Source organism: Perca flavescens, chromosome 9, assembly GCF_004354835.1.
Source record: "Perca flavescens isolate YP-PL-M2 chromosome 9, PFLA_1.0, whole genome shotgun sequence".
NCBI lineage: Eukaryota > Metazoa > Chordata > Actinopteri > Perciformes > Percidae > Perca > Perca flavescens.
The window spans coordinates 28,644,865-28,665,252 of NC_041339.1; the positions used below are offsets into that span (position 1 = coordinate 28,644,865).

Genomic DNA, 20,388 nt, shown 5'->3' on the forward strand with positions numbered 1-20,388 from the left:
TTTTGTCCCAAATTCTGGTTGGGAACACTGTGGTGTGAGGGCTAGTGCTAGCTTGAAAGGCTTCTCTTAGATGTTTGTTGCTTGCTACAGAATGTCAGTATAAACCTCCCAAATCAAGTCGATCTAGCGTGGTCATACAACTTTATATCTGGTGTTAGAGCCTTTAATCTGGTCTATGCAAGATGTTGGCAGATCTTTTATTTCATAGAATATGTGTAGCTCCAAAAAAGGTGTTAGGCACAGTTTCCAGTCCTATTTATGCATCCTTATTTTTTAAAATAAAACACAAATCAATTCTCTAACTGTTTAAAGAACCAATTTAGCTGGCTATCATGAAAACCTGGACTAGTTTAGCACTGTTTGAAGAATAGGCCCATGCTGGTGTACTATGCTGTTGAGCAGTAGGTAAGGATGTTGTAAATCAGCAGAGGCTGCTGGGAACTTTTTTCAGTCTCCTCAAAGATCATAAGCAATCGTGTTTGTTCTTCATCAGGGAGGAGGCATGGAGAGCCAGAGAGAGGGTCTGGTGAATGCAGACACCAAGGAACTGGAAGCTTGTGACGCACTCCACATCACCTCTACTTAGTGTTCTCCACTCCTAGATTTCCTGAAGTCCACCATGAGCTCATAAAGACTTTGTTACTCTGTCTGCATAGACAAAGGGAATAAAAGATTTTAAATTGAGAAATTGTATTCAGAGTAAGGAAAAAAAAAACTGCAAACCCAGACAGATGATGGACTGGGAAATGTAGGCTACTAGGTTTCATCAGTAGTATTATCTCCCGTTTGTTATTGTGTCTAATTAGGAGGAGTGATTGAGAGTACATTCAAAACTGAATTTCCCCTAGAAGGATTTATAAAGTTTATCCTCTTCTTCCTCTCCTTAAAAAATTCAATTAAATATTTCCATAGTTTCAGTTAACTGCCTTTTTTGTTGCTTACTTCCACTTTACATAAAGCCCGCTTCCTGCTCTAAGCACAACTCTTCACATTGGGCCAACCCCTCAGCACTGCTCAACCCCACCCATGCCTACTCAAAACCATGTATGACAGACATGACACACAATGCACAGACACAATGTGCTGTGTTAGTTCAAATGCCATGGTGGTTTAGGATACATAATACCTCAATCTACCATGAATTTGCCCTGCAGGTGGGAGATACTCTTTATTAGCTTGTGGATACAAGTGGGCTTTGTGCCTGGGATACATTGCAAGGATGGAACTGTCAAGCATCTGTCAAGGGAAGGTAATGCTTAAATATGGTTTATTTTTGTACCATTGAATACAATCTGAATCTGTTTTTATTCAGTCCAATTATCAGCTGCAGTTTGTTTCCACTGAAAATATTGGCTGTTAACTATATGCGCATAGCCCCAAAAGTCCCAAAATATGTTGCTTTTTCTAAGTGAGAACAAGATGTAAATTTTTGGGAACAAGTACATACGTTGTGGGTAGAAGGTAGAAGATCTGCATGCCAATAAATGGGTCTTGTTCCCACAAGCTGACAACTAAATTTCTTACTGTAAGACAACTTATGATGACCATCTTGTTTTCATTAAGAAATGCCACCATGTTTGACTTTAGGGGACATGTTTTATTGCAGGAGTGCTCATGTGTTGTTTGTCATTTCTGGAGCAGATGTTTTGCTCTTAAAGGATGAACTGGAACCTAAATGTTTCACCCGGACAGAAAAGGATTTCACCTGCTTCTTTGAGACTGCAGACAACGGGACTTACGATTTACTTTACAGTTTTGGCAGGTATGTTATAAACAGTAAATCTATTTTGTTTTGTATACTAAGGAACCTCTAACAAAAAGTATTTCATACTTTTGATATTCTACCATGTATTTAATGTTATATGTGGTTCTTCATTAGTATTAGTGTGAACTTTAGGTGTCCAATAGTCATTGGCTTCTCCACCTTGTATTCCACAAGAATACAGGCCTAAACCCATATCAACCATACGCTTGTATGGTTGATATTTTTTTTTCACTTTGAATGATTATAATTATTAGATTTTTCCTTTTTAAATTTCTTTGTTTACATTTGAACTTACACATGTTTTAAGTCCTTTGTTAGTCACATGTAAAACAATTTGAACTGCACAAATAGTTTGATTGATTGATTGATTAATTAATAAATACCAACATGTCTACTGTTTGTCACTTATTCTTATCAACCCTGCCCAGAGAGAAAATGTGTGAAATGTCTGTCCAAGGAACAGAAGAGGGAACCTTCCTCCATATCTGCTCATTTCCTGAGTCGGATGTGTTTTCGTTTGTGGCTATACCCCTTGAAGTTGTTGAAGCCAAAACCAACACCATTTTCTACAGTCGGACTGTCTCTGTGGAGGACCACTGTAAGACATTTCATTTGAATAGATTTATCACTTGTTGGAGGAAAAAAAAACACATGAAGCCATATGCATAAACATTCTAAGCATATGAGTAGGACTTCTTTTATATGGCCAAAAAGGCAATTCAAATCAACTGTACATACAGTAATGTCTATTGAGGATTATCCTGTATCGTGAAAGGGGACCTCCTCCCAACAGAAGTCTCCTCTCCATCCTCCAAATTCATATCATAGTGGGTCTGGGTGTCCTCCCCCAGGGAGGTTTTAAGCATCAATGACTTCATTTCCTGTATTCGGATACACTTGAATGCACCAATTTATGGTGGAAATACCTTTATTTAGCCTATGTGAAGAAAATAAACACAGATGACAATTCAAAATTTATCAACATTATGTGGCTATGTATGTATTATGGCTATGTGGAAATCCTGGAGCTTTTTAGTGGGTATACTGCGTATACCTGCGTATCACATAGACTACACCACTGCCAGGTGGTGTGACGGAAGTTTCAGTTGCAGCCGGAGTGTTTGTCAAAAAAGTACAATAAGAAACAGATAGAGACTAGTTGTGAATGTCTGGTCTTTGAGTATTTATTATACTTGCAAGCATAGGAATACAATTTTCCCGAGTACATCAGCACTGTAGAAAAAATGTCTTCAAGTGAGCCAAAGTTCAGTCACTTTCTTATATACTTAGACAGTCAAAGACACTCGTCCTGATATTTTTAGTAGGAGCAAACAGCTAACAAAAACACCATAAGCAGTTCAAAATCTTTACAACCTTCTGTTTTGCTCTTGTTTCTAAAACTAGTCACAACACCTGCTTATTTCAGCTGCTAGGGACAGAAATAATATGTCTAAGAGACATAGCTCACACTTTTGTTTATGGTATCCTTTAACCCTTATCTGCTATAACTAAAACAGAAGGCAGAATGAAGGACCCAAAAAGAAAATAGCTTCAAATGGTAACAAGGTTTACGATTTCAGCTGTTTCCACCTGGAGACTCTAAGTCTAACACAAAATGTGGAAGAATATAAGGAAATCATGTAGAATATAGAAACAATCATGTTTAAATGTAATTTTGCCATTACAGTGGGTCCAAGCAGGGGTAGATTTTAGTCCCTCCAGTGTGTCTTGAATGCAAGAAAGACAGGGGGCCTGCTAATCTGTTGCCTAAACACCAGTGAATTGTTTTCAATGGCTTGTGTAATATGTTCTACCTAATTTTTTTGATATCCTTTTTGTCTCTAGTTCTCCTGGATCCCCCCCTTCAGTGTGTCTTTACACCAAAATGGCCATCCAGGACAGCTGCAGGTTTCATGGTACACAAATGTTTCGAAATACTGGAAAGATGATGTGATGTACAAGATTCACTACTTTTCCAAGATTCTGGGAGGGAAGATTAAAGAGGTACACATACACACAACTCTTCAATAAATAAAAAAATTAGATTATGTTTCTTAAATGCTTTTGAAATCATACTGACTATGAGCATTAAGACAGTTTTTATATAATTTAAGCACTGATATGCCCAGCATGCAAGTTAGTATTTTTGTTGATGATACAAGAAATTAAAAGAAAAATTTACATAAACTTCTGAGTAGCTAACTTAAACAATAAAAAAATACATTTATTTGATCAACTGATTGGTGGTAAACTAAATAGAGCTTTGCTCTGTTATATCATAAAGTATAAAACATTTGTTTTGAGATTTAATTTAAATTATTTAACTAACAGTAGTATTTATTGATGGAATCTGTTATATCTATGAGTCATAATATTTTACTGCCTTTATTTGTTTTGGGGTTGAGTTAATGTGTGACGTGTTTATTACACTTAACTGTGTATTTGTATTTGTCTAAGCCTATATTCTTTGTGATTTTTGTTCATTGAGTGTCATTCATGGCCGTCCTTCAACTGTAGGCCTGAATTGGTCACTACCACTGCAATTGGTGAAAAAAAGTTTTCGGAATAATATTGTACAAACTATGATGTTTGTGATTTCTACAGGCAAAGGAGAGTGTCATACTAGACTCTCTGGTACCAGGGGAGGAGGTTGAGGTCAAGGTAACTGTCAAATGTGCCTTAAATCCAAATGCAGGACACTGGAGCAGCTGGTCACACCCTGTGCGAGCCATGGTGCCCCAAAGTGCAGGTGTGTCTAAATGAGAAAAGGGTGTGAATGTCTGAGTGGATATAATTGTTATCTACAGCACAGCATCTCATCCTGTCACAGATGCAATACTTGAAGGAGCCATTCTTTATTTTTTTTCCAGATGACATTTCACTAAAGTGCTACACATCTGACCTGCAAAATATCAGTTGCCAGTGGAATGGAAACAGATATAGTAAAGAGAATGAGTACAAACTTTTCCACAAAATGGGTTTCAGGTACATTACTTACTACATTACTACATTCCATCATTGATGAATTAAAGTCCTCAGATCCCTCTATGCTAATGTAACAGTATGTTTAGTTTTAGGTAAATACCATTTTTTTTTTTCGATTTGATTTGATTTTATTAGGATCCCCACTACAAAACATCAGCTACTCTTCCTGGGGTTGTTGAAATCCTTCACAGTAAACACCTGTACACGTAACATTACTTTTAAGCAACAAACGTATAATGTTGCTAGCTATTATGTTTGCCATCTCTTCTTTTGTTCATTATTCCTTTCATTTCACATTGTATACTAACAAAAACAGTGAGAAAAAAAACAAACATGTTTGGTTATTTGGGTTATACACCCTAAACACACAACTGAAGTTTACTTTATTTGGCTGTGATGATATTACAGTAAAGCTTTGGGCTGGACAGAATGGACCGAGTGTCTTGCTGACAGGGACTTGACTGAACTTTGCCGTTTCCGTGGAGACAAATCCAGAAAAGTCAGGGTCAAGCTCAGCAGCACTTCAGCTCCACTCGGCAGAACCTTCTACACTCAAGATTTCACTCTCAACAACAGCAGTAACTGATTTTTGTTCCTCCTTTCTTTGTTGCTTTTGGATGTGCTGTCTGTATTTGTGTGAATGCGGATTCAGCAGCATTCACAGTAATGTTATCCGACTCTTATGTACGATCTTTTGGTCAGTTTTTACAGTTTTTGTGTTGTCACTGTTTAAGTTTAGTGCTTCTTTAGGCTTTTTCTGAAATTTTAAAGGATGCACAGTCTTGGTGATGACACAGCTACATTGCAGAGGAGAGAGAACATTATCTTTCTCTTTAACTTGTTCTGACGGCCACAAATCTGACTTATCATACCCCATTACAGTAATACATCAAGACGTATGCGTACGCCAATGTGCTCATTTAAGCAATAGGACTTATACATTTGGCTCAGTGAGCCTCCAAATGACAAGACCCACAAGCATTCCTTCATTGACAGCCTCTGTTAAACATCCTCGACATTTCTGGACGAAAGCACAGAGTACCAATTATTCAAAACGCTGATATGCCCTCATTATTTAACTTTATCCACATAAATTATTTCGCAAATGCTTTATGGTACTCATGGTTGGATCATTATATTGATACCACGTATTGTTTCTTTTTTCTACATAGTATGGACTGTTTTTGACATATTCTTAGGTGGCACAGTGGCTCAGTAGTAAGCACTGCTCCACCTACCACCAGCAAGTAGGCAATGCAGACTCTGACCCAGGTTCGATTATCAGTTCATCACTTTTTTTGATATACTATACTATGACTTTTATGTGACTTTTAGACATACTATACTTTGACTGTTTTCCACATAGCCTACTATACTATGTCTTTTTCATGACTTTTTTTGACATACTATACAATGACTTTTTAAAATACTTTTTTATCACTCTTTTCGATATACTATATTATGACTTTTAGATGACTTTTCGAGATACTATGCTTTGACTTTTTCCACATAGCCTAATATACATACCTAAATATGTTACGGCCTCCATTTAAAAGAACAAATCAAGGCTCAAAAGGGATTGGAGGATATTTATATTTTTATATTTATACTGTTTATTGATCCCCAGTGGGGAAATTACAATTTACACTCTGTTAGAAATCACTACACACAGGCCTGAAATACACACAGACATGCTCAGGACCTATTCATGCACAAATGGAGAGATGTCAGAGTGATTGGGCTGCCAGTGCTGGACCAGCGCCCTGAGCGGTTGGGGGGGTAAGGTGCCTTGCTCAAGAGCACCTGGCAGTGCCCAGGAGGTAAACGGGCATCTCTCCAGCTACCAATCCACACTCTGTACTTTGGTCCGTACTGGGACTTGAACCAGCGACCCTCCGGTTCCCAACCCAAGTTGCAACATATAAAAAGGATGCCAGACACAATGTTAACAATTAACCAACAAGCTTTATTAAATAAAACATATTCCCAAAAGTAACAAACAAGGAAAAACAAAGGGGACTGGAGACCCCAGCCAAAAAGAACAAAAGATGGGAAGAAGCTGGACCAACCTCACAGTGGGCCATTGCTCCCCGCGTCTCCCCCTAAACTACCTAAAAGTGTAAACTAATCCTAGAACAAACAAAAAAGACGAATAACTGAATTACCGGTAACCTCCAGCCCAAACTAACACAATACACTAAAATTAAACAAAACTCCAGCACCTAAATGTGCATGGAGGTTAGGAAAAACAAATCTGCTTGTGGAGAAAAAAAGATGAGTAGAAAACTCCTCACTGGTGTGCTGCTAGTGTGCTCTCCATGTGCCCCTGTCCCTTCACTCTCTGCCTTCTTATCACCTCACCCATTCTACCTGAGCACTGATTACACTCTTTTATGGCTTTTTTTGACATTCTATACTTACACTTTTTTCAATATTCTATACTATGATTTTTTCATCACTTTTTGGACATAATTTACTATGACTTTTTCAAGATTTTTTTCTGACATAGGATACTATTACTTTTTTATCACTTTTTCCCGACATGCTATACTATGACTTTTATATGACTTTTCGAGATACTATGCTTTGACTTTTTCCACATAGCCCACTATACTATGTCTTTTTTCGACAAACCATACCATGACTTTTTCCTTACTTTTTTTGACATAGTATGCTTTGACTTTTTTCGACATACTATACCATGACTTTTTAATTACTTTTTTCGACATACTATACTATAACTTTTATATGACTTTTCGAGATACTATGCTTTGACTTTTTCCACATAGCCTACTATACTATGTCTTTTTTTGACAAACCATACCATGACTTTTTCATTACTTTTTTTGACATACTATACTTTGACTTTTTTCAATATTCTAAAATGACTCTTTCATCACTTTTTTGGACATAATTTACTATGATTTTTTTTCTGACATAGGATACTATGACTTTTTTATGACTTTTTCCCGACATGCTATACTTTGACTTTTTTCTACATATCATACTATGACTTTTTTATAAATCTTTTTTCCAACTATGACTGACACTCAACATACTATACTATAATATGACTTACTATATAGTATATATATATATATATATATATATACTATATATATTGACATACATACTATGACTTTTTAACATGCTATACTTTGACTTTTCTTTAAAAAAAACTTAAATATTCCACTTTTGTTTAATACATTATTGGTATTATTAAAAAAATATATATTTAAATTTGTACCAAATGAAACCATTCACACTTTTACAATTATTCTCACTATTTCACTGAGCCACCTTTATCCAGTTTAGCTTCAGCAATTTAGCTCATTGACACATGAACATGAGTCATGAACATGGTATTCTTAGAAAGTTAGTTCACCTAGACAGCTATCTATGTAGCTAATCTCTCTAGCTTACCTACATTACTTGTGGCAGACTGCATTTTACAGTTACTGTAGTAGCCAGAGCCTAAGTATCATGTAGTAATGCCACCTCTCTTTTTACCTCTTACCTTATTCCGTCAGGCCTCAGAGGAAGTGTAGTTATGTGACTTGTTCTACTGACAAATTGTTTGTGCTTTGTGTTACTAGTCAAAACGTCCCCACCATGTCATCTAAGAGGAGCACTGGAGAAAGACAAGTTCTGCTTGAAGTGGAAAGCTCCTCTTCTGTCTCTGTCCGCTCACCTACAGTATGAAGTCAGCTACCAGATCAGAGGGGCTGAAGCGTGGATGGTAAGATGTCATATACAGCCACATAATTGTTTTTTTCTTTGTTTATTTTTTAATGGTTAAGATACCCTGGGGCCATGTTAGGACGTTTTGTTTCTGAAACGCTTTGTGATCGCTCTAAAAAACATTTAGCATTCCATTCCAATTCTTTTTGTGTTACCTCATACATTTCAGATTACCTTTATTGCATTAGTAAACTTGTAGTGTGTTTAAAATTTCATGTAAATATAGTATCTATAGAATCTTTATGATGGCATACACTTTGGTGGTAGACAAAAGATAGCTATGGGTGATTATGCTACAGCAGAGTATCACATTCTTGATATTACCACCAGCAGACACAAAGAAAGGGAATATTCAATTCTACACAGTGACAAATTAAAAGTAAAAAAGGAGTAAGATGATCCAGTATATTGGTTCAACACTGGGTTTAGCAAGAGAACATAATTTGAAAAAAAAACATGAGGATTTGCAAAATACATTTGTGGAAATGTAACAGTATTCAGGAAATGGAAAACAATTGCATTAAAAAGCAGTTTGCGAGCGAACATGAATATAGTTCAAAGGAAATGTAAAAACTACGGTGAAAGAACGCAGGAGAAGTACATCATCACTAAGATTGTCATTTAATGTTCGTAAGATTAGATGTCAAATCAACCTTTCTGTCCCCAGACGGTGTCCCTAAAGGGTCCTGAGACACACGGCACATGTCTAGACGTTCCAGCAGGTAGCTGGTACAATGTTAAAGTCAGAGCTAAACCTACTGGGTCCATTTACTCAGGTTACTGGAGTGACTGGTCAGATGTGCTGACTGGTAACAACCCCCCTGACATAGGTAAGCTCCCACTGAGACTGACAGAAGTCAATGATAAATCACACCTATTTATTTAGTAATCCCCATTGGTTTGTATAAAAATCCCAACCAAAACGTTGCAAAATTGCACTAAATGCAATGCAGCAGCAGAGTCTGTTATTTTGTAAGAACTTTAACAAACAGTTTATCTAAATTTGGTTGTGTGATAACAATCGTAGTAGTATATAAAATGCACTGTTTGCCTTGGTATATTAACTATAAACATTATAGACCAATGAAATGCTGTTCTTTGTTACTCTATTAAATGAAACCATTCAAACCTACCATTAAATTACCTTTACAGGCACATTGCTCTGGGTGTGTATCCCTGTCTCGATGCTGATAATTGCCATCATCCTCATCTGTTTATTTCCAACGTACCTCAGGTGGGTTTTCCAACTCATTCAGTTTGTAATCAGCCAAATTTTAGGATTACATACAGAAAAAAGAAACCCTTAAAATACCCATGTGAAAATATGTGATAACCCCCTCCATTTATTCTGAAATGGACACAAATTTGTAGTGTACAATCACTCCTAACACATTTTCACACAAAAATGTTTTCTATTTTAAAAATAGTTTTAAATCACTGACTCTTAGTATCCCAGAAGTTTAACCAATTCCTTGAATGATATTCCACATTGTTTGAAGACTATTTTCATGTCTGTTATTTTGTGTGTTTTTATAGTAAGCTCAAGCTGTATTTTTGGCCACCGGTGCCCAACCTTGACATAGTCCTACAACGTTTTCTGACAGAGATCAACGGGCCGAGATGGGTAAATTATTTATCCAAAGAATTTAGCATGCTACATCATACATGCACCATTAGCTTACATTACACACAATTAGATGGTATCCCATTACACAAAACTTACTGTTATTTCCCCAGTGGAACAATAGATTTTGGCCATGACTGATATGAGCCAAATAGATGGAGTGCTGGGAATCTGGACAAAAAACAAAATCGCTAACACGATGGCTTAAGTTGCAAGACATGAAGGTGCTTTTATTCACAAAAGAAATGGTGAAACAATGCAGGACGTCCACAGCCAAAAATCCATAAGAAACAAAAAAAATATATGTCTTTTCACACTAGCACCGCTCACATCACCTGTCTGGGGTGTAGCCTACCTCAGACTGCCCCCACGCTTAAGTGGCCAGAGGCTTATATGTGTTAAGCCCCTCCCACAAGAGCTACCAACTCTTAATTGCCTCAATTACCTCTCAATACGTTACCATTTACATGAATTGAGAATGTCACTGCTAGTTTCTACAATAAACAAATACCCAAATAACAGATTATTGACCAAATCATTTTCCACTCATCTTACTTTGGAAAACACCAAAAACTTACACACATTTCCCACTAGAAAATCTACCCTCACCTATGACCCAAACACATGGTACAGTGGGGGAAATAAGTATTTGACCCCTTGCTGATTTTGCAGGTTTGCCCACTTACAAAGAATGCAAAAATCTACAATTTTAATCATATGTACATTCTAACAGTGAAAGACAGAATCCCAAAGAAAATTCCAGAAAATCACATCATATGAATTTATTAAAATTGATAACCATCTGATGAGGAAAAACAAGTATTTGACCCCCTGGACAAACAGCATGTTAATATTTTGTAGAAAAGCCATTATTGGCCAGCACAGATGTCAAACGGTTTTTATAGTTGGTGACAAGGTTTGTGCACATTTCGGCAGGGATGTTGGCCCCTCCTCCTGCAGACAGCCTCCAAATCATTCAGGTTCGAGGTTGTCGCCTGGCAACTCGAATTTTAAGCTCCCTCCAAAGATTTTCAATCGGATTCAGGTCTGGAGACTGGCTAGGCCACTCCAGAACCTTGATGTGCTTCTTCTTCAGCCACTCTTTTGTTGCTTTGGCGGTGTGCTTAGGGTCGTTGTCGTGCTGAAACACCCATCCTCGACCCATCTTCAGCTCTCTCACTGAGGGAAGGAGATGTCGGTCCAGAATTCCACGATACATGGCCCCGTCCATCCTCCCCTCAATACGATGGAGTTGGTCCGTCCCCTTGGCTGAAAAGCACCCCCAAAGCATGATGTTGCCACCACCATGCTTGACGGTGGGGATGGTGTTCTTTGGGTTGTACTCGGTGTTCTTTGCCCTCCAAACACGACGAGTTGAGTTGAGGCCAAAAAGTTCTATTTTGGTCTCATCTGACCACATCACCTTCTTCCAGGCCTCTTCTGAGTCGTCCAGGTGGTGAATGGCGAACTTCATGCGGGCCTGTACATGTTTCTTCTTGAGCAGGGGACCTTGCGTGCGCTGCAGGATTTCAATCCATGACGGCGTAGTGTGTTACCAACCGTTTCTTTTGTAACTGTGGTCCCAGCTGCCTTCAGTTGATTTATCAGTTCCCCCCTTGTGGTTTTGGGATGATTCCTCACCGTTCGCATGATCAGGGACACCCCACGAGGCAAGATCTTGTGTGGAGGCCCAGACCGAGGGAGGTTGGCGGTGGTGTGGTGCTTCTTCCATTTCCTGATAACTGCACCGACAGTTGATCTTTTCTCTCCAAGTTGCTTTCCGATTCTCTTGTAGCCCATCCCAGCCTTGTGCAGATCAACAATCTTGTCCCTGATGTCCGTAGAAAGCTCTTTGGTCTTGCCCATGGTGGTGATGTTGGAGGCTGGTTGTTTGGGTGTTGACAGGTGTCTTTTATACAGGTAACTAGGTGAGGCAGGTGTATTTGATGTAGATAATTGGTTCGGATTGGGGCTGTGTCTTTAAGAAAGACTAACTGGCTTGTAGGAGCCAGAATACTTGCTGTTTGTCCAGGGGGTCAAATACTTGTTTTTCCTCATCAGATGGTTATCAATTTTAATAAATTCATATGATGTGATTTTCTGGAATTTGTTTTGGGATTCTGTCTTTCACTGTTAGAATGTACATATGATTAAAATTGTAGATTTTTGCATTCTTTGTAAGTGGGCAAACCTGCAAAATCAGCAAGGGGTCAAATACTTATTTCCCCCACTGTATCTCCCACCCTCAGCACACCTGTGTGTGATTGCTGTAGGCCCTATATGAAGCAGCACTTTGCTTCAGCTCTGGTTCAGACCCAGGGACTGGAGAGGAGAATGTGGTTGAGGTAATGGTTAAGTAACATGGTTTGTTGGAAATCAGAAATGACTGAAATAAATGAATTGAACTGACTAAACTGACGTAATGTGGTATATTTGGTAACAGTGTTACTAAACGATATGTATGAAAGTGTGACTGCAAGGTAATTGTCTGGGTGCTTATTGACCTGAGTTGGTTTACCATGTGCTGCCCAACCGTGACAGGGCCTTTGTCACATTACCACCCTCCTCTCCTGCAGCAAGGATGTTTGGCAGTCTAGACAGGTAGTCTGCTGTGATGTTTTCCTTGCCTGCCTTGTGCCGCACAAAGAATTTGAAAGGTTGCAGTTCCAGGTACCACCTTGTCACCCTGGCATTGCGGTCCTTCATTGTCTGGATCCAGGTCAGGGCTCTGTGGTCTGTTTGGAGGTCGAACTCCGCCCAAGAAGGTAGTATCTGAGGCTGTCCAATGCCCACTTAATTGCCAGACACTCCTTCTCAATTGTGGAGTACCGGGTTTCACGAGGCAGGAGTTTCCTGCTCAGATACAAAACTGGACGTTCTTCACCTGGTTCTCCTTGAGCCAGCACTGCTCCGATGCCCACTCCCGAGGCGTCCACCTGCACAAGGAAGCGGCGTCCATAGTCAGGGCTCTGCAACACCGGAGAAGAACACATTTTCTCCTTCAGAGCCTGAAAAGCGTTTTCACACTCCTCGCTCCATTCCACTGGATTACGGGCCAACTTGCAGGTGAGATTGGTCAGTGGGGTTGCCAGAGTGGCAAACTGGGGAATGAACCTTCGATACCAGCCCACTAGGCCAAGGAAAGACCTGACCTGAGTTTTGGTTCAGGGTCTTGGGCTGTTCCGGATGGCCTCAACTTTGTCCACCTGAGGCCGGACTTCGCCTCTCCCCAATAAATACCCCAGGTAACGAGTCTCCTGCTTGGCCCATTCACATTTCTGTAGGTTCAGAGTCAGGCCAGCTGCATTTATTGCACCAAGGACTCGGCGGATGTGCTCCAGATGCTCCTCCCAGGTCATGCTGAAGACTACCACATCATCCAGATAGGCGGCACTGCAGTCCTCACAACCTCGAAGCACTTTGTCCATAAGCCTCTGGAATGTTGCAGGAGCACCATGTAACCCAAAAGGCATCACTGTGAACTGAAAAAGACCAAGCGGGGTCCTAAATGCAGTGAGGGGCCGGGACTGGCTCTCCAGTGGGACCTGCCAATACCCCTTGCAGAGGTCTAACGTTGTGATGTAGTTGGCCCGCCCAATCTTCTCCAGCAAGTCCTCAATCCGGGGCATTGGGTAGGCTTCGAAGAATGAGATGGCATTTAGTTTCCGAAAGTCAATGCAAATGCGCAATGATCCATCTTTCTTGGGTACAATGACAATTGGGCTACTGCACTCACTTTCAGATGGCTCTATGACTCCCAGTTTCAACATTAAGTGGATCTCCTCCTTCAATGCTTCCACCAATCGTTCTGGTACCCGGTAGCATGCCTGCCGTACTGGAGTGTGGTCCGGTCGGACCCGAATGACATGCTGCAACACATCTGTGTGGCCTGGTTTCTGTGTGAACAACTGAGGACAAGTGTTGAATACAACTTGTAATTCCACTGGCTTCTTACCATCCAGATGAGAGAGATCCACATTACCGGGCTGTTTCCAGGCCTCCACCACACCTTCAGAGTCATCTTCTTCAGTCATCCGGCGGGCCAGCAGTGAGGTGATGGACGGAGGACTGAATCGTTCCTCCCAGGCTTTCAAGAGGTTCACATGATAAGCCTGCTTCTTTTTTCCCTTCTCTGGATGCAGGATCTCATATGTTGTAGGCCCCATCTTCCTTAAGACTTCAAATGGTCCCTGCCACTTGGTCAGCAGCTTGCTGGATGAAGAGGGCAGGAGCAACAATACCTTTTGACCTGGTTTGAACTCACGCCACGTGCTTTCTGGTCATACCACAGCTTCTGGGTCCTCTGGGCCTCCAGGAGGTTGTGTCTGGCCTCCTCCCGGTACTGCTCCAACCGGTCCCTCATTTGGAGGACATATTGCACAACACCTTGCCCCTCATCAGCTTTATCAGTCACTTTCTCCTCCCACTTCTGTTTCAGCAGATCCAAGGGGCCCTGGACTGGCCACCCATAAAGCAGCTCAAATGGTGAGAATCCGGTGGACGCTTGCGGTACTTCTCTGTAGGCAAAAAGCAGAAAGGGTAACCACTTATCCCAGTCCTTCCCTGTATCAGATACAAATTTCCTGAGCATCCTCTTCAGGGTTTGGTTAAACCTTTCCACCAAACCATATGTCTCAGGGTGATACGGAGAGGTCCGGATTGCAGTAATGCCCAACTCCTTATGCAGCCGTTTCATCAGGTTGGATGTAAAGTTGGTTCCTGGTCGGTCAAGATCTCTTCCGGGATGCCTACCCGAGAAAACAGCTGGACAAGAGCACTGATCAGTTTTGGAGTGGTTACAGACCGAAGAGGAAAAGCTTCAGGGAAACGAGTAGCATAATCACACACAACCAGAATGTATTGATATCCAGCTGAGCTTTTTTTCTAGGGCCCCACAATGTCCATTGCAATCCTCTTAAATGGTGTGGTAATCACAGGCATGGCTTGGAGTGGTGCTCTGTCGGATTTACGGACAGCACTGGTTTTCTGACACTCTGGGCATGTTTTGCAATATGTCTGCACATCAGTATACATTGAAGGCCAAAAGAACCGAGAGGCCAACCTGAGATATGTCTTATAGTGTGCCAAGTGTCCTGCCCATGGAATGGTGTGTGCAAGGTGTAGTACTAGTGATCTGCATTTACCTGGTACCACTAACCTCCTGCTACCTGGCTCCTCCCCCTCATAGAGGATGTCATTGTGAAGAACATACATTGCACCACCCACTTGGGCAGTGTGATTAGCAGAGTTCAGAACCTTGGTAGACACAGACTTTAAGACCGGATCAGACTGTTGTAACACAGCGACGTTCTCTGGCACCTCCCACTGAAGATCTGATATGTCACTTTCAGGCATTTCACAAGACATAGGTGTACCAGCATGTTTCTCTAAACGTCGTTGCCGACGTGTCTTTCTGGGCCCTTTGGTTCCAGCCTTGCACAGACTACCACATAAGTCTGGCAGAGGCTGTAGCCCAGACAGAGCTTTGGCTTTTTCCTGAGACCTTGCCTGAGACCTTGTCATGACAAAACAAGAGACATGCACTTTTGGTTCTGAGAGAGGTTCATTAGCTCTAACAAGACTTTTACCTTTGCTTAGGAGGTCATATAACACAGGCAAATCCCTCCCCAAAAGCATCTCCACTGGTAAGTTCTCCACCACCCCCACAGTCATCAGGTACTTTTGCCCATCCACCTCAACTATCAGTTCTACCTGTGGCTCTGGCTTACAGTCACCATGTACACATAACACCTCTGTCTGCTGACTGTAGTCAATAGTACATGGCACGTATCTTTTTCTTATGAATGACATAGAACTTCCAGAGTCAAGGAGAGCAGTTACAGGCTTACCATTAATTTTAACTGGAACAGATCTAGATTCCCCTTCCTTGTCCTGGTGATCATTCTGGTCACTCTTTCTAGGCACATAACATAGTCCAGTCACTTTTGGTGTCTTCAGGGGGCAAACAGATGCCTTGTGTCCCTGCTGTTGACAATGATAGCACACTAAAGTCTTAATTGCTGAATGAGCAGTCTGTCCCTTAACATTCGCCCCACGATTACCTTCAAAGTTGTTTCGATGGCCGATGTTCTCCCTGGTATCCCCTCGTGTTGGTCGTGGTGTGGCTCCCCTCCGGGCATTCAGGAACTTTAGGGCCAATTTTGCTGCAGTCAGACCATCTTCCGGTTCATGCTCCCTCACCCACATCCTGATGTCTGGAGGAAACACCTGCAGGAGCTGCTCCAGAATGATGGTCTCTCCTAACTGGTCCTTATTCTTTCGTTCAGGCCGCACCCAGCGACGGTAGAGGCCTCGCAGTCGATGGTATGTCTCAGTCGGTGTCTCCCCAGGTGGCGTTGAGGCTGCTCGGAACCGTTGTCGATAAGTTTCGGGGGAGATGTCAAATTTCACCAACAGCGCCTCCCTCAGGTCTGGGTAACAGTTGGAACGATCTTCATCCATGGCTGTGTAGGCCTCCAGGGCTTTCCCGGTCAACAGGGGGATTAATCTATAGGCCCACTCCTCCTTTGACCACTGCCATGTTCTTGCCATACGTTCAAAACGTAAAAGGTAATTTTCAATGTCCTCACCATGTTGATACACTGGCATCTTAGGCTCCTTACGCTGAACTGCTGATGGACCCACAGCAGGATTACCCAGCCTGCTTGGGGAAGAAGTCAATGATTTCCCAAAGGCAGTATTGTCTGGTGGGCCTTCCATTCTGGGGCGCGGAGTTGGAAGCTCCAGTCTAGGGCTAGGGCTCCCACCCTCTGTTGCGGCGGAAGGCCGGACTGGGGATGGCTGTAAAACAGGTAAAAGGGAAGCCTCCAGTGAGTCCCGTAGGCCTCGAAGCTCCCCCTGGAGGATATCATCTCTCCTCTGCTGAGCGGCTAAAAAGTCCCTGAAGAGATTTATTACTTCAGTGTTTGAGGGACTCCCTTCCGGCTCTTGCCCGGACTTCAGCTGCCTGGTTTTTGGTTTTGCCCTTTGTGACTCAAAACCAGGCAGTTCTTCCTCTGACGTCACTGCTGTCTCCCAGTCATCTTCCTGCTCCATCTCAGGCTTCGTCCATTGTGACCTTAATCCAGGTCGTTTTTTAAAAGCACGGTCGGTTTTGCGACTGGCCATCCCACTTCTGACACCATATGTTACGGAGAGTGCTGGGAATCTGGACAAAAAACAAAATCGCTAACACGATGGCTTAAGTTGCAAGACATGAAGGTGCTTTTATTCACAAAAGAAATGGTGAAACAATGCAGGACGTCCACAGCCAAAAATCCATAAGAAACAAAAAAAATATATGTCTTTTCACACTAGCACCGCTCACATCACCTGTCTGGGGTGTAGCCTACCTCAGACTGCCCCCACGCTTAAGTGGCCAGAGGCTTATATGTGTTAAGCCCCTCCCACAAGAGCTACCAACTCTTAATTGCCTCAATTACCTCTCAATACGTTACCATTTACATGAATTGAGAATGTCACTGCTAGTTTCTACAATAAACAAATACCCAAATAACAGATTATTGACCAAATCATTTTCCACTCATCTTACTTTGGAAAACACCAAAAACTTACACACATTTCCCACTAGAAAATCTACCCTCACCTATGACCCAAACACATGGTATCTCCCACCCTCAGCACACCTGTGTGTGATTGCTGTAGGCCCTATATGAAGCAGCACTTTGCTTCAGCTCTGGTTCAGACCCAGGGACTGGAGAGGAGAATGTGGTTGAGGTAATGGTTAAGTAACATGGTTTGTTGGAAATCAGAAATGACTGAAATAAATGAATTGAACTGACTAAACTAAACTGACGTAATGTGGTATATTTGGTAACAGTGTTACTAAACGATATGTATGAAAGTGTGACTGCAAGGTAATTGTCTGGGTGCTTATTGACCTGAGTTGGTTTACCATGTGCTGCCCAACCGTGACAGGGCCTTTGTCACATACAGGTAGATATAGATTCTATTTATAAATGTGTAGAATTAGATATCAAACAGGAAATAGGTTAAACACAAGTAATACAACATACATTCAGAGTAGTAGTAGTAGCAGTAGTTTACAGTCAATTCCAAGGTGTTAAAAAACAACCACTCTGTGCTCACACTACAGAATCCTCCAATATCAGCAAAGCAGTGCCCTGAAGAAACTACTTCATCCGTGGTGGAGATATTGTCTGAAGATGAGGTTTCAGGATTGGGGAAGCCATCGGAGGGATCCACTCAGCTCCTGTCACCAGAAAGACGCCACAGAGAACAGGTAGATGGAAGCTGTGGGACTAAAGTCTTTCCAGACTATGTGACTCTGAACAAAGACAGTGCCATACTTTGCCCAAAAGGAAACAAGTATGTCTACAAGGAGGTTGGAGAGAAAGGAGGCCAGGGGGAGAGTGATGCGCTCGTCCAACCATGTCACGGCTCCTGCACTGATGGCTCAGTCTGTACCCCACCCTGCTTAGGCAGTGACTTCCTTAATGATTCCTACTTGCCTCTGGCTGAGCCTGCAGACAGATTTGACTGCAAGGTCCCCGTTGCAAGGGGGCCAGGCAACCTCTATACTAATTTCCCCTCCTCTAAATGTACAGTATAACAAGTGTACCTTGTTTCCACTGGTGCAGATCAGATGTATGCACTTTCTGATTGAAATAAGAACTCAAGGGTTAATTAACCCTGTTGTTGAATCTTAACAAAGACATGTTACCATGTATTCACAGTATAATGGGGGTTAGTTCTGATCATGGCATTGTCTTTCTCAACATTTCTGTCAATCTACAGTCCTTTGGAGTTGAAATGCCATGAGTGCACCACAGATTTGAACATAAACTACCTAGGGGGACAAGTCAACATCTGTAAACAACAGTATAACATTTCTATGACTGTTGAAAGATATTTGGGCATACTATATTATACAATGCTTTTACAGTATATTTGTAATTGTATATAATACTGCTGTGTCTTTATATGTCCACTAGAGGGAACAGTAGATCACATGATTTTTTTCTGAAGAACAATGTGAGAAAAAAGTGAAAGGAAAAAAAGTTGCCATGAGGAATTGGAACTATTACACAAGATGACAGTTTTGAGTTTGTACTTTTTTTTTTTCAATTTAGCATTGGAATGCAACTTTGTCTAACAGTTTACATGACTCAATTTTGTATATTTCCGTACTATTCTTCTATTCTGCATTTGAATAACCATTAGGGTTGTTTTTGTCAGATCGTTTTCATTGCAATGGTTTGTTTTATACTCATTTATACTGTACATATGTCGTCTGGATTTCTTAATGAGTTTAAAAGGTTCCTCAGAAATCCACTTGATTATGAGGAGCCTGACATTGTCGGAGATGGCGATGACAAAATCTTTTAGTTAATTATGAATTACATTGTAACTTGAGGGTTTGTGATTCTGGCATTAAACATTAAAAGCTGTTTTTCTTCTATTTGCATTTTCTGTGAAGACACCATTTGGACTTTCATGGGTACATACTACAACAATTATAGGAGACAGTTGAGAAAAATTTTAACTGACTCTGGCAGCTTGCTGGACAGCAGCTTTTCTTGCCTCAAACCAAATAGCAACTGCACTGTTAAGCGCTAGATACAAACCTCATTTTAGTCTGTCTTACATTTTTGGTGTCACTAGATGGTAGCAGAGATCAACGGGTAGAGAGGGGTTGTCTGTGTTGTCACAGCGGGTCCTTACCAAGGGGGTAAGCCAGCCCCTGCAAACCGTACCTCCTATGGAGCCATTTTGATGCTAATAAGCCATCACCTGCCATTAGCATTGACTGCCATTCATTTTGGTGCCACTTTGACAGTTAATAACTTTAAATCTGAAGCATTTAAAGACTATTTGTCCATAGTTTATTTCTAAAGAAACATGACAATGCATAAAAGGCTCCATTACCTTGTATCTCACGTTATGGCTCCGTAGCAGACATTTTCATAAAAATAGGCGAACGATTGTGTCATAACCACTTTCTGTCGCATAGTAGATAAATTACCGTACAGTACAGGAGAAGCTCGCAGGCAATTGTGGGGATGTGGAGGCATACAGTCAAAATGACAAAATAATTAATCAGAATATTTACCAGAAGTTGCTCCGGCTCCTACGCTCATTAACAGCTCCTACTCACGCTCTCCTTCTCTGCAAGATTGAATGATTGAGATTTCTCTTGGCACAGCTACCAGAACACTTACAACTTTCAGACCGGTTGCTTACGTCGCATCTACATCTTCAAGCTCAGTTGGAGGCTGTGCAGTAACGCTCA

General features: G+C 41.3%; 1 protein-coding gene across 1 annotated transcript; it reads left to right on the plus strand.

Annotated features, from left to right (window-relative positions):
- Window positions 1-964: 964 nt before the first annotated feature.
- On the plus strand, window positions 965-19,546 carry mpl (MPL proto-oncogene, thrombopoietin receptor). Its single transcript, XM_028586644.1, is given in 13 exon segments — window positions 965-1,249; window positions 1,642-1,762; window positions 2,194-2,363; window positions 3,611-3,621; window positions 3,623-3,769; window positions 4,370-4,514; window positions 4,636-4,750; window positions 5,159-5,328; window positions 8,347-8,489; window positions 9,159-9,321; window positions 9,644-9,725; window positions 10,028-10,115; window positions 18,232-19,546. Coding segments are annotated over 13 exon segments (1,944 nt in total). The 5' UTR covers window positions 965-1,137; the 3' UTR covers window positions 18,709-19,546.
- The last annotated feature ends 842 nt before the right edge of the window (window positions 19,547-20,388 follow it).